The 26777-nt window shown below is 35.8% G+C and overlaps 1 protein-coding gene across 1 annotated transcript in view; it reads right to left on the bottom strand.

The window, feature by feature from the left end:
* Positions 1-26777, bottom strand: part of LRBA (LPS responsive beige-like anchor protein) — an 820489-nt gene that overhangs the window by 682707 nt on the left and 111005 nt on the right. The window contains exons 9-15 of the mRNA XM_036763368.1: positions 21477-21674; positions 20906-21039; positions 14232-14340; positions 13742-13894; positions 4899-5067; positions 2778-2857; positions 1245-1307 (exon numbers count right to left, since the gene is read on the bottom strand). Coding sequence (XP_036619263.1) covers positions 1245-1307; positions 2778-2857; positions 4899-5067; positions 13742-13894; positions 14232-14340; positions 20906-21039; positions 21477-21674 — 906 coding nt within the window. The remainder of the gene's footprint in view (positions 1-1244; positions 1308-2777; positions 2858-4898; positions 5068-13741; positions 13895-14231; positions 14341-20905; positions 21040-21476; positions 21675-26777) is intronic.

Raw genomic sequence — 26777 nt, 5'->3', positions numbered from 1 at the left:
CAGATCACTCTTTGGATTTTAATAATTTGCTAACATCACTTCTTAAATTACTATAATTTTAAGAATATGTAGAGTACTTGAATTTTTTCCTAAGCCCCCAATTCAGTATCTGGGTCTCAATATTTACAACAGGATAAATGGAAGGTGACAATACTTAAGCCCCCATAGTTAGAAAAAACAAAATTACTAGTAATTCAAATGATTATTTCGACAAAAAAAAAATTGTACGTGTAGTAATGTGTGCTGGAAGTCAGGTAACCCTAAAGAAACCCACACAAAACCAGAGTACCTAAACAAAGAAAAAGAATTCACCTTAACACTTCAAGATGTATGATCATTAAAAAATCTAGATAAACATGTTCCAGTAAAAAAAAAAAAAAAAAAAAAATTGCTCCTTTCCCCAAGCTCTAAAATGATTCAGATTTCATCTCATCAACAATGGCTGTCAGGTTATCTAGTACTTGTAAGTGGAAAAACAAGGAATTATTTTATATCATAGGCAAATGTTTAATATGCCACAAGATCAAGAGTGTAACAGAATGTAAGTGTACAAACTAGAACAAAAATGAATGCTGTAATGTTTCATATAATATTGAATCCATTCCCAGTTTTTAGCTATTTAACCATCTCTTTATAGACATTCATACAAACAATTTTATTTTCTTATTTACTTTGTCATGGGTGTTAGTTACATCTGTTAAAAATTACCTTTTCCTGGTACTAAGATATAAAAATGTAATGTTAAGAATCCCAAGTCTTTAGTCTATCTAACATTTTGAATTCTACCACAAATTATTTAACTTCACAGGTGATATTCTAAAGATGTAAATTAAACAGAAAGAAATCATAAATACATAATCCATCCATTTTTAGCCATGTATCATCTGTTTTTCATTCTTTGCTTCGATGTCTTGAAAGGCAAAAATGTACTTTAACAACATAATTTGGACCTGTTCTTCCAATCAATTTAAGGATATCTAAATCCAAATATGAGAGGCTTTTATCACTCATTATCGTCTCAATGCAGAGCCATCTTGTGGTAAAAGAGAATATTCCTAAGAAATCTTTTTTAAGAGTCCTTATTTCTAATTAAAAATATTTATTCCTCAGACATAACAAATAATAATAATATGTGAAAAAAATCAGGGAAAGTATTACTTTGCTTCAAAAGTAAAGTCTGAACAAAATACATGCTGAGCAATACAGTTCCAATATAAAACATAATTTAAAAACTCAAATGTTACCTCATGCATAGTAAGTAGATAATTGAGAATGGCCTGTAGTTCATCTTCTTTTACTCCAGAATCCTTAAAATAAAAAACAATTACATTCTCCATGTGAAATGACAGGAAAATTTTAATTGAAAAAGAATATATAGAAAGATTTTTAGATCTGGGCATTTGCCTTAAAAATAAAACAAGGAAATAACATGGTTAATTTTACTTAAAATTTTAACAAAAAGTTGTATAATATATAACTATATGAGTTAGCCTAGATAAAAATAACAAAACTGGTATTTGGTAATATAATATGTATGTATAAACTTACAGACCATACATCTTTGACAGTGTGAAATGTATGTGTATGTTCATATGACAAATAACAGTATGTACAACATGGCTACAAACATACTCACTCACATATATATGTCATAAATTTATGGAGAAAAACACACATGTGTATGTATATGTCTACAGAGCCCTAAATAGGAAACTATGATGACCAAAATGTAAATAAGTACAGTAGTCTCAATATCTATTTTTATAGTTATATGCTGTCCCTTTCATATACATACAAAAATAAAAGGGAGAAGAGAATCAGGAATAGAGACTATCGAGGTAGAAAAAGACTGAAAAAAAATTAAAGATATTTGGATATGCAACATAAATGGAAAATTAGCTTATATTTTCAAATTAAAATTATACTACCTGGAAAAGTATTATGTTCTCAAAGAATATAAGTTAACTATTCTATTGTTATTAATAATACAATTTCAAATTTATATCACACGTTACAAAGCTCATTCTCACACTTTTTTTAACCAATGAGGTTTAAATTATATAACCTGATCTTTACATATAGCCTTTTACACAGGTTGAACAGATATTTTACTATCCTCTTTCTCTCAATGAAGAAGAAAATAACACATTAAGGTAGTAAAATTGGTCATTTCAGGTCACATAAGAAGTAAACAGTAAAATCAGGAGTTATCTTGACCCATCCTCCATTGCCCTGTTCCTCAATAAACACTGCTTCCCAGCACAAGAAAATGCTAACTATAATGTTTACATCAAACATGTCTAGATAATAGAAATAGAAAAATAAAGTGTGAAAAATATCACACCAACATGATCATACTTTTAAAACACAAGTTTTATTTAAACCAATATTACAGACTATTGAGAAAAATTTACTTCTTTCCAAGATTAATCCACCTTGTACAGATGCTCCTTTAATATGACTACCATAAAAGAGGATCAATTTTAAATATAAGAAGAATTCCAAGCAGGCATTAGGGAAACCTATTATGATTTCACCCTGAACATAGAAACAGAACTACTTTCTACCATATGAATAGTTTAGTAATGCTTTGGGTCTAGATACATAAAAATGTAAAGAAAATAAACGAAAAATCTTAAAAGGCCTGTATTTCTATTTTATTCATTGAAGTGATAAAACAAGGAATCATTAGGACAACATTCAGCTCTATATGAAACTGCAAACCATCAAAAACAAGGAAAGCATATGGCAAAGCAACAAAACAAAGGTTTACTCACCTTCATCACTAATTGCTTAATAAACATCAATAATAATGCCCGAAGGGAAAGAATTTCCTTCTGATTAGGTCGAGGTCCATCTTTTAAAGCAAAGAATGCACTTAGTATTAGAGAGACCCAAAACTTATCTATTTTTTTATTACCAAATTCATTTTCATTCACTTATACAGATAAAATTTACCTTTCTAAAAATTAACTTTTCTAACTTCTTCAACTTTCTAAGGGTCAAAAAAGTGAACTTCACAATCAATTAATTGCACTTACGTTGTCTCCAGTTCAAAGTGAAGGTAATCATTTCATTCTGAAATACTACTTAATTACTTTCAGACCCAATGCTTAATTATCAAGATAGCAACTTCATAAAAGGACTTTTTGGATATTAAGAGTTCCAAAGAAATATTTGAAGGGAAGAACAAACACAAGTAAAAATCTACAATTCTGATAATCACTATTTGTACAACGGTACAATAATTAACTTATTATACAAAACAATTTTTTCCTCCTTTAACTTTGACCAACAAAGAACACCTCTTACTACAGACTGTCATCTTATGAAGGAGCAAACCAAAATGCTTAATAATTGTGACTTCCTCCCTCTATCTACATTCCCCTAAGTCACACATGGATAACATTAAATCAATTTACATGTCTCAACCATGTAAATCCTAACTAGAAAGCTTTTGAAACTAAAAGCCCATTGTTCTAAACTCTTAAATGAGGTACCTGCTTGCCACACATCATCTCTCCCTCCATACCACCTGTCACCATTTATAGCTAGTTCTTAGACCACCAGGAAGAAAAAAAAAAAACAAAAAAAACCACCATGACCTTGAGCATAAGTAAAATATGAAGGGGAGGGGGAGAACCCTAGAAAATTTTTCCTCAATATCATTCACAGGAGTTAAAAGTCACAGAATTCCAGAGTCAGACAAGACCTCAGAGACTATGAAGTCCAGCTCACACATAAACAGAATTTCCTCTACAATATGTCTAAAAAATGGTCATCCTGACATCTCTAAGATACTGTCAATAGTGGGGGAGGAGTGGAGATAGGGGAGAGGTGAACCAAATTCCACTTCTGAACGGCCCTAAATAATAGCTAGAGTAAGAGTTTAGAACTACAGGGCACCATACTGAAGACAAGATCTAAGCCTCTCATTTTATAAATAAGGAAAATAAGAAGTAAAGAAAAGTGATTTAGCCCAAGGCCACACAGCCACTCAATAACAGACCTGGGATTAAAACCCCGGTCTCCTCAAGGCTAATCCAAAAGTCTTTCTTCTTAAAGTACTAGACCATTAGTCATGAGCCTGAGCTGTAACAAGTCAGATCAAGTCAACAGTCTCTCAGTGTCTTAGATGCCAGCTGTCATTCCTATTTGATAGTCCTGGCATGAGAATAAGTGTTTTTGTAAAAAAGAAAAAAGACATGCCATAAAAATTGAAGTTATTGTTTCTCTGCTTCACAGAAATTACGATTTTTGCCACTATCTATTAAAATGGTTCTCACCAGAATCTGGCCTATTCCTTAAAAAAAAAAAAGCCTATATTATCCCAACAAAGAGCTAATATTCATTACATAAAAGGACAGCAATAATGAATATCTCCTAAAATATGAGGATCTGGTGGGGAGAGGAGGGAAGTATTTTACCAGTAGAACAATTGGTGGTAGTTCACCACTGTGCCTAACATACTCAGAACTAACAGAACTATTTCTAGGTTTAGTGAAGAGATCAAATATCTAAATCTCTCTCTCTCTCTCTCTCTCTCTCTCTCTCTCTCTCTCTCTCTCTCTCTCACACACACACACACACACACACACACACACACACACACTAATCTAGTAAATGGGTTTTATTATCCACATAACTATCTTAAAGTCTTAGGTCTGCTGAGAAAATCTTCCTACAGAAGTCCCTTCTTTACCATTATACAAGCTAATTGCTTTAAAACCACAAAGAACTGTTAAAAAATAAGGAAATTATTAAAAGTATCAGAGTAAAATGCTACCCAAAAGGGAAAAAAATTAAAGAATACAAAGCATTCAGAAGATAATTATTATAGTCTGAAAAAGATGGAAAAGAGAAACGAGGAAGGTGAATTTTGTTAGGTATTAACATACCTAGGCCTTTTGGAGTAATGCCACTGCGATCCTGAGGATTCACGGTCCAGTAATAGTATTTCAGTGTATGCATTATGAGAAGCACTGTTCCAACTCTCCGAATTGCATTGTATATGTTGACTGTGCTAATGAATTCCGTGGACAAATAAGTGTACAGTGTCAACTGAACCTAAAAAAATCCAATTGAAATCGTCAAAACAACGCAAAATAAAATTTTTCCATTACTCCTCCCACTGATAACACTAGTTACCTGATGCCAACACTGTTTGTATTTATATTCTGTTTCAAATAATTAAATACTTGGATTAGTAAGCATGTACTACATACACAGAGGTCACTGTTGTTTTTTCAGTAGTCAGTATCAGATGCTCTGGAAAAACACAGGAAACTTTCCTAACACGTCAAACAATGAAGTACCATGCAATGGAAATAGCTTTAACTTGGATTTGGCAATTGGCTCTTGCCCTAGGGCAAGTGAATTGACAGTTTTCATGATGGCATTCTAACCTACACTTACAGATGCTATGCTTAGCTGTATAAAACTTTGGATTCTTTTTCTGCATTAGGAGGAAAATATCAGCCTCAGCAACTTGAGAAAAAAATCTTACACTACCACCAAGTGGAGCCTATTAGTATGACAACACTTCTTCTAAATTCAATGGAGCATTATAACAAGCAGCTACTACATTCTGTATAAAAGGGTCATGAGTTGGCCAGGGTTCAAAAGCTAGATGGAGGGAGGATAAAAGAGGAAAGTAAAGCTAGAGAATCCAAGCAAAAGAAAAATGTGGGCAAAGTATGAAGGTGGGAATGCACAGTACATATTAGGATACTTGACACTAAGCCTAATACTGTTTCGTAAGCATGAAAGTCACCTACAAGAAAAGTTTTATCAAGGAGTCACTTCTCCTAATATCAAAAAGGACAATTAACTAATCTCTAATTATCCAACCTATATTTCGTGACTTGGGTGGATATTTTAAATTTGAGAACTTATAAATAAGCAAAAATGTAATAAATTAACATTAATAACTTGGGTAAAAGGATAAGAAGAAAAAGTAGAAATAGTTTTCTCTGATTCAAATTTTATCTTAACATATGCATTTAGAAGTTCTAGTTCCAAAGCTTACCAGACATACACCCAGTATATGCTGGTTTAAATTAGTCATGCGCACAAGAAATAAGAACCTACTCAGTCTCCTTAGACCGCTACCAGTGGTAGCATACTTATTCTTTGGAAACTTCATGCTACATCCACTTCCTGCCATATCTGACAAGACTGCTATAGCTGACAAGCACCCTTATCCAAATGTTGAGCAGTAACTTATTCAATCTGACAAACATCTATGACTATGATTTTGACTAAAATTTGGAGATTTATTAAGGCAATAAAGTTTCAGCTTAGTGCATGTGCGCACGCTCGCACGCACGCACACACATATTCTCTCTCTCTCTTAATACCCTGCCACGTTACTAAGTCACACTGCTGCTATTTTAAATGGCTAAAGCTAGTTCAAATGTTAAGTGAAGCAGAAGAACCCTGGTATTCAATGTTGGCATAACTAAGAAGAATATTAGGTATTATATTTTTCTAATTCATTTTATTCAGAAAGTTATTTATTTAGTACCTACATAAAAGCACAATGAAATAAGAGCCACTGTCCCATATTCAAATGCTTAGATACAGAGAAAAGCTTTAGTAGCACTGATATACACATGACAAGTTTAAAAATGAGTTAACAAGGCAATATATTAAGTAGCCAATGAAAGAGAAAAGTGCAATGAATTTAGAAGAAGAAAAAAGCATTAACAATTTGAATGGTCTGGAAAAGTTTCATGAAGGAGGCAGGACCTGAATGGGTCTCAAAATATGTGGCAAGATTTAGATAGACAGGAAGAATGAAGGCATAGTATATAAACAGATTGAGCAAAAAATACTAACACATAAATGTACTCTATGTATTCAGAAAACTGTGAATGAACAAGTGTGGGTAGAGCACAAGATTATACAGTAGAGCAGCAAGAGATGAGCGCAGAAAGAGAAGCTAAAATCACTACGTGGATGGCCTTGAACACCCAACTAAGCATAGGCAAAATGTGTCTCAAAGGAGTCAGTCACATGCTAAATGTTGTATTTTATAAAGAATAAGCCGGCAGTATCAAACAACTGAAACTGAAATCACTGATCCAGTTTGAAGACTACTACAATAATCAATGTGAGATGAATTAAGATAGTAGAAAAAGAACAGGAAGGGGAGGACAAATCTAAGGCAGAGTATAAAGGGCAGGGGGGAGGAGAAAAGGGAGGAAAAGCAAAGGATTTAATAACTACAGGTCAAGAGCAATGTCAAAAATTAAACCTTCCCCAATTATGAATAAACTTTTCTTTATTCAAAGTGACTATCATTTCGACTAGTCTCTGCTTTAATGATATGTAAGGTACTGCCCCCTTTCATATGCGATCAGTTTGGTTACTAGAGAGAGCACTTTCAGTTGAATGATGAAGCTATGTTCAGTTAATGGTAACTGATTTTGTTTAAATGGATAGCGCAAGGGGTGAGGGGCTAGAAGCTAAGCAGCAAATGGTAGGAACATACAACCAACAAGAAGGTTACCTCTAGGACCATAACAAAGATTCTGAACTGAAGGCCAAGAAGACTTGGCTATCCCCCATACTAAGATAATATCCAAACCTGCTACCTAAATCAGCTCTGAGAGAAAAGTGAGGTACAGAAAGAACATCAAATATCATACCTGTAGGCTATACGGTTTATATGGATCAAATGAAATAATATTTGAAAAGCACCTGGCAAATAACAGGTGTTTAATAAATATTTGTTCCTCTCCCCACACCCTCTGATGCGTAGACTGGTACCACATTCTGGCTAAGGGGTCCAAAAGACATATTCTCCATCTGGTCCAAAAAAACCGAAACCCACATAAAATTATTCTATTGAAAGCACTGTCCAAAATGTGAGGTTGCTCAGAGCTAACCTCCAATTAAATTCATTCTTGTTAATAATTAGCTTAACAAGAAAATGAAAACAAATGCATACTCCACTATGTTTCTGTAGCACACCAGTGAGATTACAGAGGACAACACACGACATGGACAAAAACTACCTCAGGATCAGTTACAATTCCTAAAAAGGAAGACGGTTAAGTAATAGCAATTAGTAAGAAAGAGGTAAGTAAAGCGGGATGGCAATGGTTAGATAAGCAAGGACAACATTCTACTGAAATTAACAGAAAAAATTATCAGGTTTTTAAACTCAGTATGTAGTAGGCTATTTTAATTATGATAACAGGGACAATTAGCTCTGCAATTATACTGATCAGTAATAAAAGCAAATCACTAAGTTAAAGGGTTTTTAAAAGTTACTTAAGACCATTCTGGAATGGAAGTAAGTCAGAGGTCATGGAAAAGAAAAAGGTCAAATTTAAATCAGAAAATAAAAAGATACTACCTATGGCTGCCTGCTTTGATTGTTTCCAAATGGTAGTCAGACAACAGCTGTTTCTCTTGGTCACATCTGAAAAAACTAGTTTAAAATAAGACACACTGAACCCCCACTCCCCGAAAGGCAAAGAAGTATTCAGAACTAAAGGAATATTTTGGTCTAACAGAGAATAAATATACCCTATGTGTTTCCAGAATGAAGAGTAACAGAAGGAACAAAGATCAGATATTTTAGGTCAGGTCCTGATCAATTCTACTCCTTTACTGAGATATCACCAAACAAAAAGATTTCTACAGTTAAATGTTTTATGATTAATGGTAATGTGCAATGCAAACGTACAATATATGTTCGCATGTGTGAGCTCACAAGTGTCAGCAGGTGGATACAAGCGACATAGTTTAAACATCTTTATATCTGACCTATCATCTTCATCCTCCATACAACAAAAGTAATTATAATGAAAATTTAAAAGTATGTGTAATTCTCTTTTAAATAGCCAAAGTTTGACCCTAGACAAAGTTAAGAATTTCAAAGCTGTATTTTCCATGGTAACTAAATTTATGTCCTATTCTTCATTAATATTATTATAAAAGGGAAAGATGTGCCGGTACCAGAGTGGTAACAGTATCAGATAAGAAGATATATTCAAGAGATGATGTTGTTCTTGAGTAATTTCAATCATTTCTGAGTCTGTTTTCTTGGCAAAGATACTGGAGGAAACTGAGGCAAAAAGGTTAAGTGACCTGCCTGGGGTCACAAAGCCAATAAGTATCTGAGGCCAGCTTTGAACTCAGGTCTTCCTGACTCCAGGCCCACCACCCTATCCACTGTACCACATAGCCGGTCACCAATAAATGTTGCAAAGGTGAAGAAATCGGCAAGCCAAAGGAATATATTCAGGAGAGGGGGTAGCCGGGGAGAAAGAGGGAAGGAAGAGAGAGGGGATGCGGATTACATCTAGGTTGTGAGCCCAGGGGACTGGAAGGATGACAGTGGCCTCAATAATAATACAGAAATTTAGAAGGCGGTAGGACTTAGGGGGGAAAATATTGAGTTCAGTTTTTTAACATGTTGAGTTGATGATGTCTACTGTATGTACAATTCAACTTATGTGAAAGGCAATTGGAGATGTGCTGCTGAAATTCAGTAGGGAGGTTAGGAAAAGATGGGTAGACTTGACAATCATCAGCATACACATGATCATTAACCACATAGGAGCCGATGAGATCATCAAGTACAGCAGTATGGAGAGAGAAGAGAAAGGGACCCCAGAAAAAGCCCTGAGGGACGTCTACAGCTGGCAGGCGTGACCTACACTAGGATCCAGCAAAGCACATTGAGAAGAAACAGTGCAATAGGAAGGAGCAGAACCAGAGAAGAGCAGTGTTCCAAATCCTAGAAAGAAGAGAGCATCAAGAAGAAGGGTGTGACCAATAGCGTCAAAGGCTACAGGGAGGTCCAAAAGAATGAGGATTGAATAAAGGTCAATGGAATAGACAATGAGCAGGTAACTTTGGAGAGTAGCTCCGGTGGAATAATGAGTGAGGGGGCCAGAATGGAAAGCACTAAGAGAATGAGAGAAAGAAAACAAAGGGACCTTTGTAGATGGCCACTTCAAGGAGTTTAGCCATAAAGGACAGAAAAGACATAGGATGACAGCAGGGATGGAAGGAGCGAGGGTTATTTTGAATATAGGGAAAGACATGGGTACATTTGTAGGCAGTAGGGAATCAGTTGAAAAGGAGGGATTGAAGATAAGTGACAGAGTGGGGATGACAGAGGGGGCAATATTTTGGAAAAGACAGGATGGAATGGGATTGCTTGTGCAGGTAAAGGAGCTGACTTGAGTAAGAACTAAGTCCACCTTTTTGTGGGAGACAGCTGTGAAGAAGATAACAGCAGTAAACATACGAATGATATATGACAATGAGAGAAGAAGGAAATCACAGTGAGTGGTCTCAATTTTTTTCTGTAGAATACAAAGCAAGGCTCTCAGTAGAGAGGGTAGGTGAGCCATGGAAGGTTTGAGAAAATTAAAAGAGTCGCTGTGAAGAGTGAGATAGTGAGTTTATGAAGGAGACATAGAAGGACTGCCTAGCTGTAGTCAAAACCCAGTTGAGACTGTGTAACATAAATCTGTGGTGGATCCAGTCAGAAGGGTTGTGTGATTTTCTCCATCTTCATTCTGCAGCAATTGTGTAGGAGCAAAGGCAGTGGATAGTGAGACTGACCTAGTCTTGTCAGAGTGCATGCAGTCTGTGATATAAGGGAGCCAGGGATTCAAAAGAAGATAGAACAGAGTTGAACTGGTTCACTAAAGGGTCATAATGATAAAAAGCAGAGTGTCTAGTGTAAGAATGATAGCCTGGTGGAGAACTAAGGGGTCAAGGATTTGGAGGTCACAGTGATAAAGCATAGAGTTTGTTAAGGGAAAGAACAGGGAGAGGTGGAATGACAATATTGTGGTCAGATAAGGGGATTTGGAAATTCTTGAACATCGAGATGGTGAATTTGTGGGCATTGGCAAGATCATGAGTCTAATTATCTGTGTGTGGCTGAGGTGGTAAGCAAGTTATTGGAAGTGAGTAGGTTGACAAACTGAGTGATTAGGATGTTGAGAGAGCCAACATGTATTAAGTCACCTAGAATGACAGCAGGAGTTAGAAAAGAGAGGACATTTGTGAATCAGACACTGAACTCTTAAGTAAGAAAAGGGAATGACCTGGAAGTCTGTAGACAACAGCTCCTAGGATTTTGATTGGGTGTAGATATGGCTTGCATCTCTTCCTCAAAGGAGAAGTTACTGAGAGATGAAGTGAAGGGGAACACCTGGAAGTGGCAAGAGGAGTAGTCACTACCTCAACCAAAGAATGAGTGAAGGTACAGCCAGTACAGCCAGTAATGAAAAGGATGGTGAAGGAGGTTCAATCATCAGGAGGGAGCCAAGTATTGGTGACTGCTAGATGAAAGGAGTGGGAGAGGAAAAGATTTAGGTGGAAGGAAATCTGTTGTTTATGAAACACTAATTCCAGAGGGTATAGTAGAAGGAGTAGAAAGCATTTGATTGGGACTTTGGGGAGAGTCAAGAGGGATGGGAATAAGGAATCAAGTAGTGAAGAATAGAGAATAAGGTTTGGATGATGACCTACAAAGGGTTCAGAATAACTAGGATGTCTAGGATATCACTATAATCTCATAATTATCAGAACTATTTGAAGACCAGAAGTGGATAACCTAACTGAGAGAAAAGTAGATCAGTAGAATAGACTGGAGAATCAAGACCCAGAAGCAATTGAACACCATAGTCCACTCTTTGAAAACCCAAGAACACAACCAATTGGAGAGGGCCTGCCTAACTGAAAAAGAATTGCTGGGAAAACTGAAAAATGGCTAGAAAGGAAATAAATATTAACCATACACAGCAAAAAGCTCCAAATGTATACAAACTTCAAAATAAAAAGCCTCAAAACAGAAAAATAATGAGAATGGAAGGAAATATCTTTCATATACATGGAGGCGAGAATCCTTAAACAAGGAAAGAAAACCATAAAATACAAAACAGATTATCAATTTCATAAGATAAAAAGGCTTTTGCATGATCAAAATCAATATAGCTAAAACAAGGGAAGCTGACAGTTTTCTGCATCAAGTATCTCTAAAGAAAAGTATCCAAGAAATAGAAGGAATTGATATTAACAATCCATCCCCAATAGACAGGTGGGCAATGGATACAAAGACTTTTCAAAAGAAAGGCAAATTGTCAACAACAGTATGAAGTATTTAAAGCAATAGTGGATTGCATTTACACAGCGCTTTAATGTTTAGAAAGTGCTTTACAAATACCTTATTTGATCCTCACAACAACCTTACAAGGCAAGTACTGTTATTATCCCTATTTTACAGATGAAGAAATTGGCACGAGATCACACAGTGTGTGTGTAAGAGACAGGATTTTAACTCAGGTCTTCCTGAATCTGAATCCAGGTCCAATATTATATTTTAAAATTGAAATTTCACCTCAGAACCAACAAACTGGCAAATAAGACAAAACAGAAATAGCTAATGTTAGAATACGGAAAACAATTTGAAATTCTGAAAGAAAACTGACTTACTTTTCAGTAGGAACTATTCATACCTTTTGACCCAGCAATCCCACTATTAGGCATATTCCCCAAGAAGTTTCAAGACAAAGAGAAAGACCAATATATGTCAAAATATCTGTAGCATGTTTTTTAGAAGTGGCTGGTGGTACAGTGGATAGAACGTTGGGAATGGAGTCAGGGAGACCTAAGATCAAATTCAGCCACAGATATTTAGTGACTTTGTTATCCTGGGATAGTCACTTAAACCGCTCTCTGCCTCAATTTCCTCAGCTGTAAAATGGGGATGATAATAGCACCTACCTCCAAAAGTTATGTGGATCAAATGAGATAATATTGGGGCAGGGGGAGGCGGAGTACTTAGCACAATGCCTACACAGATATATAGGTAGCTATATAAATGCTTTTTATAATATGTAATATGTATAATATGTAATAGCTAATAAAAACAAAATATGTAATATAATAAAATAATAACTTTATATAATAGCTATATGTTTGCTCCTTCCCTTTTGTTGTAGTAGAAAAATAGAAACAAAGTAAATGCCTATCAATTGGTTTGAACGAATTGTGATATATGAATTTAATAAAATATTAATGTGCTATAAGAAATTTAGAGGAACATGAGAATAATTTTAAGAACAGATGTAGAGTAAAGAAAGCAGAACCAGAACAATATGTGCAATAATTACAATAAAAACCAAACACTAAATGGCATCTAAATTCAGATTAATTGCAATGACTAATTCTGATACTGGAGATGTAGGTCTTCCTATACAGAAGAGGAAGACTATGGGTAAAAAACATCATATGCTGTCAAATGCTATTTTTTCCCACTGGGTTTCCTTAAATGTTTTCTTAGTTAAAAAGATGACTCAATGGAGGATAAGGACATATTGGAAAATGACAGATTTTTTTAAAAGGCATCAATAAAATGTCTCAAACGCCACCCCAAAACAAAATATGGAGTTGTCTAATATTAGTAAATATAAATGATTAATATTATATGTTTTAGATTAATATTCTCTCATTAAGCAGAATCTTTTTTAAAGCTATATATAAAACAAAGTAGTATTCCATCTTCTAACTGAAATTTCATTTTGTACTCCTACAAAATGAGAAGAAAGTCTAATAGTTAATAATTTTTTCTTTTATAAGTCTATGCTCACCCAAATACACTCAATAATCTTTAGCCCACAACTAAAATCTCCCTCTCTGTACAGATTTACAAAATAGAAAAATAAAAAGAACAATACATTCAAATCAATAAGGCATATTTTACCTTAGCTGGGGCATGAATCCATATTGCAGGATTGAGAAGGATGTAATCACACAATTGTTTCAGAAGTGGCACTCCATTATGCAGACTACTCAGGTATTTTGAAAATGCCAAACAAAGTTCAAGTACAGCTCTGCTGACATGGCATTTGGAAGACTGTGAAAGAAAAAAAAAATTCTAGTTTTATTTTAATAAAATCAGTCAACTATTTCAGGTAAGAATAGGTAAAACACAGGGCTGATGAAAAACAAATTCTTTCCTATAAGTCATCCCACACATCAAAGATACAATGGAATTCCCCAGCAATCATTCATCAAGTCACATTTCTCTCTGTGATGTGTGAGATGCCAGAAACAAAATATGACAACTCCAAATAAACTATATCAGCAAGGAAGATTCCTGATAAAAAAAAGGTGCTAATTAAAAAGGCACTCAACAAAAAAAGTTTATGGCCTCTAAACAAATGAAAACTTTTGAGTAAATTGTGTTTTACCTTTTCAAGGCTGTATCCTATGACCAGGAAGCCCTTAGAGGAAAGCATCTGTTCTTGCATAGCAATGGAGTTTTTCAGAAGCTCCATGATAAAAGCCAATAGGGTAGAGCTGAAAAAGTGAGGAAAAAAACTTGAAATAAAATATCGAAATTTCTAATAATATTAGAGATACGGAACTCACAAAACTCTCTATTAAATTTTAGTACAATGGGGGTAGAAAGGATAGAGAGAAGATTATCAGTTCACTAATGCTTGGGATGACTTTCTTTTTAGAGGAAGTATAGTTTTGGGAATAAATGACATGTAACGGATAAAGGGGTGACTTGGAGGTAGAAATACTTGGATTTAAGTCTTGCCTCCTAACAATACTAGCTTTATGACTCTGGGTAAATCATTTAACCTCTAACTAAAACTACATTACAGAGATGCTGAGCTACATCAGCAGGAGGGGAACTCCACACCAGGAATTCCATATACAGGTCTGGACTCACAAAAAAATAAAAAATTAACTTCTAAAGGAAAAAGAGAGAACTCTCAGTTCATAGAACAACACATGTTTTGTTTTGTTTTTTGTCTTACTTCAACTTAACATGTTACATATACTACATGCAGGTAAAACCATTAATTCATTACAGTTACTGTTTATTTTAATTCTCCCAAATCCCACACATTCCCTCTCCCAGGCTGCTCTTGATGACAAGAAACTTCTTCTCTGATGCACCAAGTATTTCAAATAGTTTCAGAAATGCTACCTCTGCTAAGAATCTATCTCTAACTATTTGTAAAAATATGATTTACCTGCCCTATTTTTCATCTAAATCTTGTCAAAGCCAGGACAAGCCTTAGTTGTTTAAGGAACCAATCATCTGGCACCCTTAAACATCAGGTATCTTTCCAATTCACATACTCCTAATTAGACTTGCCAGGCCAGAATTTAAAAATTTATTTGACATTTAGCAGCCAATTCTGAAATACAAATTTAAACTAGTGGCCTATGTCCACTAACATTGGACATTCCCCAAGAATCAATGACTAACTGACAGGGAAGCCATCAGAATATAAAGTGAAGTGTTATTAATGCAAGATGGTAGCCTAGTACACTGACCCATTCTACACCTTTAGTCTAATCTCTTACTATGCTAAAATGTTTTAATGCCACGGTCATTATGTAATCACTCCACGAACAAGTCAAATTTAATACTAATAAGGAGTAGTAAATAAATATTTATTGAGCACCCTTAACATGGAAAATGCTATGATAGATGGTCTGCAGCAACCAAAGAAAATTAAGACATGATCTCGTACTATAAAATGTTATGAGCAGCTCCACCATTATAGTAACTCACCCCAAATCAAAACCATATTGTAAGTGCAAGCCAAAGTTACTTTGATTTTGCTACTACCATCATCTAATAGTCAACTTAAATTTCACAATTACCTTAATTGTTTCATGGGTAAATAAGAACTTTTTCATTTTTTTTCTATAAATACTTAAGAATGATATTGTTAGCATTTCTATATATTACCACCAAAACCCAGCAGGAAGAGAAATTCCACTTAAAATAACTGCAGACAGTATAAAATACTTGAGAGAGTTTACCTGCCGAAACACACATAGGAACTATATGAATACAATTACAAAATACTTTTCACACAAATAAAGAGAGATCAAAACAATTGGAGAAATATTAATTACTCATGGGTAGGATGAGCAAATGTAATATAAAGGACAATACTACCTATATTAGTTTATTTGCTTAGCACTATACCAAGCAACCAAAGAATTATTTTATAAAGTTAGAAAAATAATAACAAAATTCATCTGAAAAAAAGCTCAAGAATATTAAGGGAATCAATGGGAAAAAGTGAAAGAAGGCAGACTACCAATAGTGGATCTTAAATTACACTATAAATTTGTAATCATCAAAACAACAAGGTACTGGATGAGAAACAGCAATCAATCGAGGAAAACATTAGGTATACAATATACTGAAATAAATGTCGACAGTAACCTAGTGTTTGATAAACCTAAAGATTCAAGCTATTGGGACAAGAACTCACTATTTGACAAAAACCTCTGGGAAAACTGGAAAGCAGTCTGGCACAAACTAGGCATAGACCAACATCTTACAATGTATAGCAAAATAAAATCAAAATGGGTACATGATTTAAACACAAAGGGTAATATGGTAAGCAAATTATGGGAGCATGGGAAAAAAATTACCTGCCATACTATGGATAAGGTGAGAGATAATGAGCAAACAAGAGACAGAGAACATCACAGGAAGTAAAATGGACAATTTTGATTACATGAAATTAAAGTTTTTGCACTAACAAAACCAATGCAATAAACATTAAAAGGAAAGGAAGAAACTGAAGATAGCATTTAACAGCAAGTTTCTCTGTTAATGACCTTATTTCTCAAATATATGGAGCACTGACCCAATTTATAAAGATAAAAGCCGTTCCTGAATTGATAGTCAAAGGAAATGAACAGGTAGCTTTCAGAAGAAGAAATCAAAGTTATCAAATACTCTACATCACTAATAATTAGAGAAATGTAAATTAAAACAACCTTATATCCACCAGGTTAGCTAGCATGACAAAAAAGGAAAATGACAAATGTTGCAGAGGATGTGGAAAAACAGGAATAAAATGTACTACATGGAGTTGTAAACTGGTCTAACCACTCTGGAGAATAATGTGGAACTATGCAAAAGAAGTTATAAAACTGTACATATCCTCTAGTAATCCAACAATAACACTAAAAGATCTGTACCCCAAAGAGATGAAAGAAAAAGATAAAGGACTCATACGTACAAAAATATTGATAGCAGCAATTTTCATGGTGGTAAAAAACTGGAAACTGAGGGGATAGCCATCAACTGGAGAATGGCTGAATAAGTGGAGGTGCATGACTGAGAGAATACTACTGTGCTGTAAGAAATGACAAGGAGGATTGTTTCAGAAAAACTTGGGAAGTCTTCTATGAATTTAAGCAAAATGAACCTGAACAGAAGCGGGAGAATATTGTACAGTGACAGTAACAAGGTAATTATGATCAACTGTGAAAGATTTAGATGTTCTGATCAATACAATGATCTGCAGCAATTCCTAAAAAGTCATGATGAAGAATGCTATCCATTTCTGGAGCAAGAACTGCTTGAACTTCAAGTAAAGAATAGAGCATATTTTTTCATTTTATTTTTGGGGTTTTTTTTCCCAGCAAGGCTAATGTAGAAATTGCATTACTTCACATATATAATGACTATTGTATTTCTTGCCTTCTCAGTGGGTGGGGAAGGAGTTCAGGGAGGGAGAGAATTTGAAACTGAAAATAAAATTTTTTTAAAATAACATAAAAAGAATAATATTACTACAACTCTGAAGAAAATCTGACCACCACAAAGATCAACAATATTCCAAAGGACCAATAATGAAACATACTACTCCCCTCCTAAAAGAGAAGGGATGGACTCAGAGTGAAGGATGAGACATTTTGGAGACATGGCCAAAATTTGCTTTGCTACACTACGTATATTTTTACTAAGACTGTAGTTTTTTTCCATTGGAGTATGAAGAAAAAGAGTCGTTTTTTGTTTTTTTTTTAAATTTAATTTAAAAACATTCTCCTCAAGTTTTATTCCACAATTGCTACACTGCAATGTTCTATAGTTGCTGTGGTTCCATTTAAAAAGCAAGGAAAGAGGGGTGGAGCCAAGATGGGGACAAGAAAGCAGGGACTTGCTTAACCTCTCCCCCAAATGCCTTCAAACACCTGTAAAAAATGGCGGAACCCACGAAATAGCAGAGAGAAACAGATCTCCAGCCCAGGAGAGCATGGATGGTCACCGGGAAGGGTCTATCGCACAGTGCTGGGAGCAGAAAGCAGCCCAGAGTGGGAAACACCAGAAGAGACCAGACCAGGAGTCAGCCAGCCAGAAAAGGCCTTAGGGCCATAAATCATTGAGCTGTGGCAGTTACCAGACTTCTCAATCTACAAACACCAAAGAGCAGGTTAGTAGGAAACTACAGGATCAAGTTCAGAGCAGTCCAGCCACCAGCCCTGGGGTGGCGGAGGTGGTGCAGGAAACTCGTGAGGCTGATTCCAGAGCTCCAAGGTCAGCTGCTTCCCGAATCCCTGGCTCACACGGTGGGAGGAATGTAGCAGGGGATGAGAGCTGGAGTGCAAGAAGAACTTTGTGGGTACAAAGGCAGGTTCTCTTGCTGTGCCCTGCTTCGATCTGCATTTTGGTCCTGGTTGGCGGTTCTTTGGGGAGGAGGAGTGCTGCTGTGACAGAGCCTAGGCTGACAATGGAGTAGAAGTGGCTCTGAAAACAGCAGTGCTTGGACCCTAAAGCTTGGGACAAAGTACTCTCTACTCCACAAGCAGTCATATCCTGATAAAAAACTCAAGGGTCAAGTAGTTGGCTGGGAACATGAACAGGGAGCGAAAACAAACTCAGACTCAAACTCAAACTCTAGATTCCTTTTTTGGTGACAAAGAAGAGCAAAACATAGAGCCAGAAGAAGTCAACAAAGTCAAAGAGCCTACATCAAAAGCCACCAAGAAAAATATGAATTGGTCTCAGGCCATGAAAGAGCTCAAAAGGATTTGGAAAAGCAAGTAAGAGAAGCAGAGGAAACATTGGAACCAGAAATGAGAGTGATGCAAGAAAACCATGAAAAACAAGTCAACGACTTGCTAAAGGAGATCCAAAAAAATACTGAAGAAAATAACACCTTAAAGAATAGACTAACCCAAACGGAAAAAGAGCTCCAAAAAGTCAATGAGAAGAATGCCTTGAAAGGCAGAATTAGCCAAGTGGAAAAGGAGGTCCAAAAGACCACTGAAGAAAATACCACCTTAAAAATTAGATTGGAGCAAGTGGAAGCTAGTGACTTTATGAGAAATCAAGATATTATAAAACAGAACCAAAGGAATTAAAAAATGGAAGACAATGTGAAATATCTCATTGGAAATACCACTGACCTGGAAAATAGATTCAGGAGACATAATTTAAAAATTACTGTACTACCTGAAAGCCAATGATCAAAAAAAGGGCCTAGACATCATCTTTCAAGAAATTATCAAGGAGAACTGCCCTGATATTCTAGAGCCAGAGGGTAAAATAGAAATTGAAAGAATCTACCCATCACCTCTTGAAAAAGATAACAAAAAGAAAGCTCCTGGGAATATTGTTGCCAAATTCCAGAGTTTCCAGGTGAAGGAGAAAATACTGCAAGCAGCCAGAAAGAAACAATTTGATATTGTGGAAACACAAACAGAATAACACAAGATCTAGCAGCTTCTACATTAAGGGATCAAAGGGTTTGGCATATGATATTCTGGAGGTCAAAGGAGCTGGGATTAAAACCAAGAATCACCTACCCAGAAAAACTGAGTATAATGCTCCAAGGCAAAATATGGATTTTCAATAAAATAGAGCACTTTCAAGCTTTCTCAATGAAAAGACCAGAGCTGAATGGAAAATCTGACTTTCAAATACAAGAATCAAGAGAAGCATGAAAAGGTAAACAAGAAACAGAATTCATAAGGGACTTACTAAAGTTGAACTGTTTTGTTTACATTCCTCCATGGAAAGATGATGTGTATAATTCATGAGACCTTTCTCACTATTAGGGTAGTTGAAGGGAATATACATATATATAGACAGAGGGCACAGGGTGAGTTGAATACGAAGGGATGATATCTAAAAAAATGAAATAAATTTAAGGCATGAGAGAGGAAGACATTGAGAGAGGGAGAAAGGGAGAGACAGAATGGGGTAAATTATCTCACATAAAAGTGGCAAGAAAAACAGTTCTGTTGGAAGGGAAGAGGGGGCAGGTGAGGGGAAATGAGTGAATCTTACTCTCATCAGATTCAACCTGAGGAAGGAATAACATACACACTCAAATGGGTATCTTACTCCACAGGGAAGGAGGGGGATGAAAAAAGGGAGGATGATAGAAGGGAGGGCAGATAGGGGAAGGAGGTAATCAAAAGCAAACACTTTTGAAAAGGGACAGGGTCAAGGGAGAAAACTGAATAAAGGGGGACAGGATAGGATGGAAGGAAATATAGTTAGCCTTTCATAACATGAGCACTGTGGAAGTGTTTTACACCATGATACAGGTGTGATCTATGTTGAATTGCTTGTCTTCCTAAGGAGAGAGGGTGGGAAGGGAAGAGGGGAGAGAATTTGGAATCAAAGTCTTAAAAGCAGATGCTCAAAAAAAAAGTTATTTTTTTGCATGCAGCTGGGAAACACAATATATGGGGAATGGGGCACAGAAATCGATCCTGCCCTACAAGAAAGTAAGGGGAAAGGGGATGTGGGCAGGAGTGGGGTGACAGAAGGGAGGGCTGACTGAGGAACAAGGCAATCAGAATATAAGCCATCTTGGAATGGGGGGAAGGGTAGGAATGGGGAGAAAATTTGTAATTCAAAATCTTGTGGAAATCAATGTTGAAAACTAAGATATTAAATAAAAATGATAAAATTCAAAAAAAATTTTAAAAAATAAAAAGCTAGGAAAGGCAAATTAATTCCAGCCCAGATTGAAGAAAAAAATTTAATTCTTAAAGGAAATTCTTTAAAAAGAAAAGAATTTAATCTGTAATCTTAATGTTTAATTTGCAGTTTAAAAAATACATTAAGAATACTCACCAAACAGATGTGTCAACCCGGTCAGATGAATACTGTCTGTAGTCCAGCTGGGCAAAGAGAGGAAAAAGCACCTGCACTCCTCCAATCGAATGCATAGCACTTTGTATAGAATGTGTCAAAACTGCCTTCACATCCTGATATAGCAGAAAGTACACAAAATTAATACCCAATTACTCTTATTACTATAATTAAAATGAAAGCACAATTTGAATGGCAGAAATGCTTTAAGATATTATATTTAATAAATAAAGAGAAATAAAAATATTAGAGGCAGCTAGGTGACTCAGTAGATAGAATGCTGGGCCTAGAGTCAGTAAGATCTGAATTCAAAGGGGACCTCAGACATTTACTAGCTGTGTGAACCTGGGCAAGTCACTTAACCTCTGTTTGTCTTAAGCCCCTGAAGAAGGAAACCATTCCAGTATCTTTCCCAAGAAAATCTCATGGACAGTACACTCCACGAGGGTGACGAAGAACTGGACATACCTGAATGGCTAAACAACAACAATATAAATATACGATCTTATCTAAACACTGCCCGTTCAAAAATATTCTGAAAAGTGCATCATACCTGCAGCATAAGAGCATGAGGTGAATGAACAAATATAGAAGGGTTATCCTTGGGTGATGATTCAAGACATAGCTGGGCGTCAGTAGCCCTCGGATTGTATGTGAATGCAATAGCACTGGAAAGTTTGCCATCATAAAGTAAGAGTTTGTGATGCTCAGCAAGGAAGAGGTCACTTTCCGCTTTGAATTTAAAAGTACCCTAAGAAATAATATTAAAGACACTTTAGGATGGCATGTTATAACGCATGAGTCAATAATAAGCCAACAGAATATATCATTAAAGAAATGCATAACTGGTTAAGTTTTCTGATGATATGGAGAGTCTTTGCTAGCTGTTCTGTAGCACTAATTTCTAAAATGACTGAATTCAATTCAATAACCATTAATTATTAAGCATCAATTATTTGCAGAACACTCTGCTAGTCACTGAAAGCCATAAAAAGTTGTAATAAGACTGATTCTGTATTTCAAAGAGGCAATGCAATGTAAATCAATAACACTAAACCTAGGGTACAAAAGATTTCATGTTTAGCACCATATATAACAAACCCTTGCATAACAAAAATCTATAAATAAATAAATATACAGTTCCCAAGACTAACCAAAAAAAAAAACCCAACAATTTCTGAAAGTCTTTTATCTGTAGCCACTCAAAATGCCAAGAATAACATTTTTGGTTCCCTTTCTGTCCTAATTCTACAGTGTTTTATATTTTAAAACATGAAAAGGGTCTCTAGAATGCTGAAATAATTTTTGTTTAAAATGTCATTAAACTTATCAGCTTAACTTATTTCAATTTCACAAAAAAAAATTTCCTCCCAGAGATTAGAAAAGCTAAATGTTTAAAGAAAGCTAAGATAAAATAGTTATAAAAGTAGTTTTTTAATCATTTTCTTAATATGCTACCATGAGTTACTCAAAAAGGAAACAACTCTTACTTCTTAGAGGGTTACATCTCAGTACCTTTGAGCTAGCAGTGATTTCTAAGAAAAAGAAAAACTGTGTAGGAGCTGAGAAAATGCATTTCAAAAACATTTCCTTTTATTTTTATTTTAAATAACTTGAGCTCTCCTGATCACTTCTAGGAGCCAAGATGGAGCAATAAGCAGTAGATCACCGTAAGTTTCCCATATTCACCTCCAAGTAACCATAAAATAGCACCCCAAAACAAATCCCAGAACATCAGAACCAGCAAAAAGATGGGGTGAAACAATCTTTTAGTCTAAGAAAATTGGGAGATCAGGAAGAAAGGTTTGTCTCACTCAGGAAAAAGGAGAGCACAGTCTGGGACAGGGAGCATCCCAGCAAACCAGGAGCAAATCCCAGCTCAGCAAACCAGAGGGAGATTCTGAGCCCCAGTGTGGTGGAAAAGGCAAACACCAGCACCAGGACCCACCATGTGCCTCAGCATAGCCAGGGGAACCAGCAGACTCCAGCTCTAAGAACCTCCACCTGCTTCAGTATAGTCCTGGGCAACAGGCATTCTTCAGCAGCCAGACCTCCTTGTGCTTCAGCACAGACCTGGGCAAATAGGTACACACCAACCCAATTGGGTGGCTAAGCAAACAGGCATCCTCCCACAACCAGAAGTCCACAAGCTTCAGCATAACCCAGGGCAAAGGGGCAGCCTCCAGGGCCAGACCTCCACACATGCTTCAGTGTAGCCCCAGAGAAATGCAGAAACACCCAACCCTCAGCATATTCCAAACACCAGCACTAGGACATCAGCTCATCCATCCTTTCAGCACAGCATTAGACACGAGAGTCACCCGTGAGTCTCAAGACAACATTAGTGCAGCAACAAGTAAACAGCCAGGGCCTGAAGTCCCTGGCACAAGAAGCCTGAGACAGTGCCCCTTCCAACCCAGGAGCACAGCTCAAATTAAAAAGAAAGAAAAAAGGCCAAAAAAGGATGAGCAAAAAATGACAAATTGAATCTGACCACAGAAAGTTATTATGGTAATAGGGAAGACCAAGACACAAACTCAGAAGAGGATAACAATGTTGAAACACCTATAGGCAAAACCCGAAAGAAAAATGAGAAGTGGTCTCAAACCCAGAAAGAACTCATGAAAGAACTCAAAAAAAGAGCTTAAAAATCATATAAGAAAGGTAGAAGAAAAACTGGGAAAAGAAATGAGAGTGATGCAAGAGAATTATGAAAAAAGAGTGAACAGCATGGAAAAAGAAAACAACTGCTTAAAAAGCAAACTTGGCCAAACAGAAAAGAAGACACCAAAATCCATGGAAGAAAATAGCTCCCTAAAAAGTACAACTGGCCAGATGTACAAAAGCTAATTGAGGAAAACAACTGTTTAAAAGAACTGGATAGTGGAAGCTAATGACTCTATGAGACATCAAGAATCAATCAAACAAATTCAAAAGAATGAAAAAATAAAATGTAAAATACTTCACTGGAAAAGTAACTGACCTGGAAAACAGATCCAGGAGAAACAATGTCAGAATCACTGGACTACCTGAGAACCATAATCAAAAGGAGGATCTGGACAGCATCTTTCAAGAAATTATCAAGGAAAACTGCCCTGATGTCCTGGAACCAGAGGGCAAAATAGGCCCTGAAAGAATCCACCGATCACCTCAGGAAAGAGATCACAAAATAAAAACTCCAAGCAACATTACAGCCAAATTACAGAACTATCAGGTCAAGGAAAAAATATCGCAAGTGACCAGAAAAAAATAATTCAAATATTGAGAAACCACCATCAGGATTACACAGGACTTAGCAGGTGAAATATTAAAGGACTGGAGGTCATGGAACATGATATTCTGGAAGTCAAAGGAGCTAGGTACAGGGGTGGGGAACCTGCAGCCTTGAGGCCACATGTGGCCATCTGGGTCCTTGGGTGCAGTCTTTTGACGGAGTCCAAGTTTTACAGAATAGCTGCTTTTATTAAGGGGATTTGTTCTATAAAGTTTGGATTCAGTCAAAGCGCTGCACTTGAGAATCTGGAGGGCTAAATGTGACCGTGAGGCTACAGGTTCCCCACCCCTGAGCTAGGACTGCAACCAAGAATCACCTACCCAGTGAAAGTAAGCATAATACTTCAAGGAAAAAATGGTCATTCAACGAAATAGAAAGATTTCAAACTTTCATAAGAAGAAGACCAAAAATGTACAAAAAATTTCATCTCCAATACTAAAACCCAAGAGAAACATAAAAAGGGAAAAAAGGGAAAGAAAACATAAGGGATGCAATGGAGCTGAACTGCTTACATCCCTACATGAGAGGATGATACTTCTAATTCTTAAAAACTGTACCACTAGCAGTACAGCTAGAAGGAATATACAAAGACAGAGGGAATAGGTCTAAGGTGAATTTGAGGCAATGACATAAAAAACGAATAATTAAGGGATGAGAAAGAAATAAAGAGAGGTAATCCTGAACTGAGATCTATATGCACAACTTAACAAGAAAAGGCAAAACACATAAGCACTGTCTTTGTACTTTTGTGCGTTCAGAAATACTCTGATTCACTCCTATATGTAAAAAAAAAAATTTACAGGAACACAAAATAGAGGCAAGAGGAATTGAGTGGTATTTTTGTTTTAGAAACTAATTCAAGAGTTTTGTGAAAGCTATTGTAAAGTGACTGTGGCATAAAATGCATCACTAAGACATTTAAAAATAAACTGAATTCACCTTCTTCTCTAAAGCTAAAGCTTGATGATAAAATGAAATCAGCATTTGTTTTACTATTTCAGCTAACAGAAAAATTTACTCACTCAAGATTAATGGGAATATAACTATTTCTAAAGATCTTTTAAATTAAAAATAAGAACCAGATATAATAAACTCTCAGAAAGGATTGCCATTACCATATTTCTTCAACTAAGACCTTCCAACATTTCAAGCTTCAGAATTAAGTCCCCCCTAAAGCAGTTTGCAAAAATTGCTACTTTAATACAATACTCTCTAAGGTTCATTTGAATAGATGTTTACAATTTCAATAACCTCTTAAAAATTTACTAAGTAATATATCTCTACACAAATATAAGACAATAAATTTATCCAGAAACAAAGGATAGGGCAAGAGAAACTATTTTAAGCTAAGTAATTAGGGAATTAGAGTTGACCTCATTCGTTTCAGATTTTTCTACCAATTTTGTTTAAAAAATATTCAATTAGAAGTTCTAGAGACTGTGTGGAGAGAAAGTCAGGCAAAGGAGCTTCTTTTAACTCAATCAAGTCAGGGTGTCCTTAGTGTTTTTCCTTTGTAATATCCTTCTTTCACCAAGGCTAACCAAATCTCCTTTTATTACCTATAGAATGATCTACAAGCATCTTATTTTGTTCCAATATCAAACCTAAAGTACCAGAAGGCTGTCTTGAGTCAGGTCCAATTCAGAACAGATTGCAATATGAGAAATTCTTCTGTAAAGAATACCATAAATCAACACAGAATTGTGAGGCATACTTATTCCTTTTATCTTAAATGAATTTTTCAAATCTGTTACTTGTTTAGTCACTAGCTATAATAAGGTGGTCAAAATTTAGAGGGAGTATGGATCTTCTGCTCACTAAGCAGAGGTTCCCAAAAAAGGCAATACCGCCCCTTGGAGGGGGCACTGGAACAATCTAAGGAGAGGTGGTAGTAGCCTTGAGTACAATTGGGGGGTGCTGAATAAAAATAAGGGTGCAGTGGAAAAATAAGGAAAGAAGAGAAGATAAGAAAATTCTGAAAAAAACATTCATACATGTTTCATCTGTTTGTTAGTATAACAGAGTTAAAGTCATAGTGATTACATTATTTTCTAAATAAACACACAAAATGCAAGTTACAACCGATCAGTTGTCAAGTCCACCAACAGGTCCTAACAAGCAAATGTTGGCAGGCAAGTGCTTCACACATTGTTAGGAAATCCAGCATGTATGGGCAAGAACATGTGTGTGTAATGACTTGTTTACAATATGCTATTATATGGCTACCTGATATAACATTGCATCATCAAAATTTTAAGGCAGGGAAAAAACCACAAATTTATAATAAATTATTAAATTTAAGATGCATCATTTTTTTTAAAAATATTTTACATTTTTTGAAAAGATGCAAACAAAAAAAACTGCTGAACGATTCGAGAAAGTAGATTTCCAGGGGAGCACAGAGTAATTTTTTTAAAGGGGGCAGGGTAGGTCAAATAAGTTTGGGAACCTCTACACTGGAGTAACACCAGCTCCAGCAGTTCCTCCCATAAAAAATAAAATAGTTAAGTGACACAGTGGATACAGTGGTAAATCTGAAGTCAGGAAGGTCTGACTTCAAATCCTACCTCAGATACCTAT

The sequence above is a fragment of the Trichosurus vulpecula genome, chromosome 6 (assembly GCF_011100635.1).
Source record: "Trichosurus vulpecula isolate mTriVul1 chromosome 6, mTriVul1.pri, whole genome shotgun sequence".
NCBI classification, from domain to species: Eukaryota; Metazoa; Chordata; class Mammalia; order Diprotodontia; family Phalangeridae; genus Trichosurus; species Trichosurus vulpecula.
The sequence above is the reverse complement of the archived record's forward strand: the minus strand, read 5'-3'. Positions and strand labels throughout refer to the sequence as shown.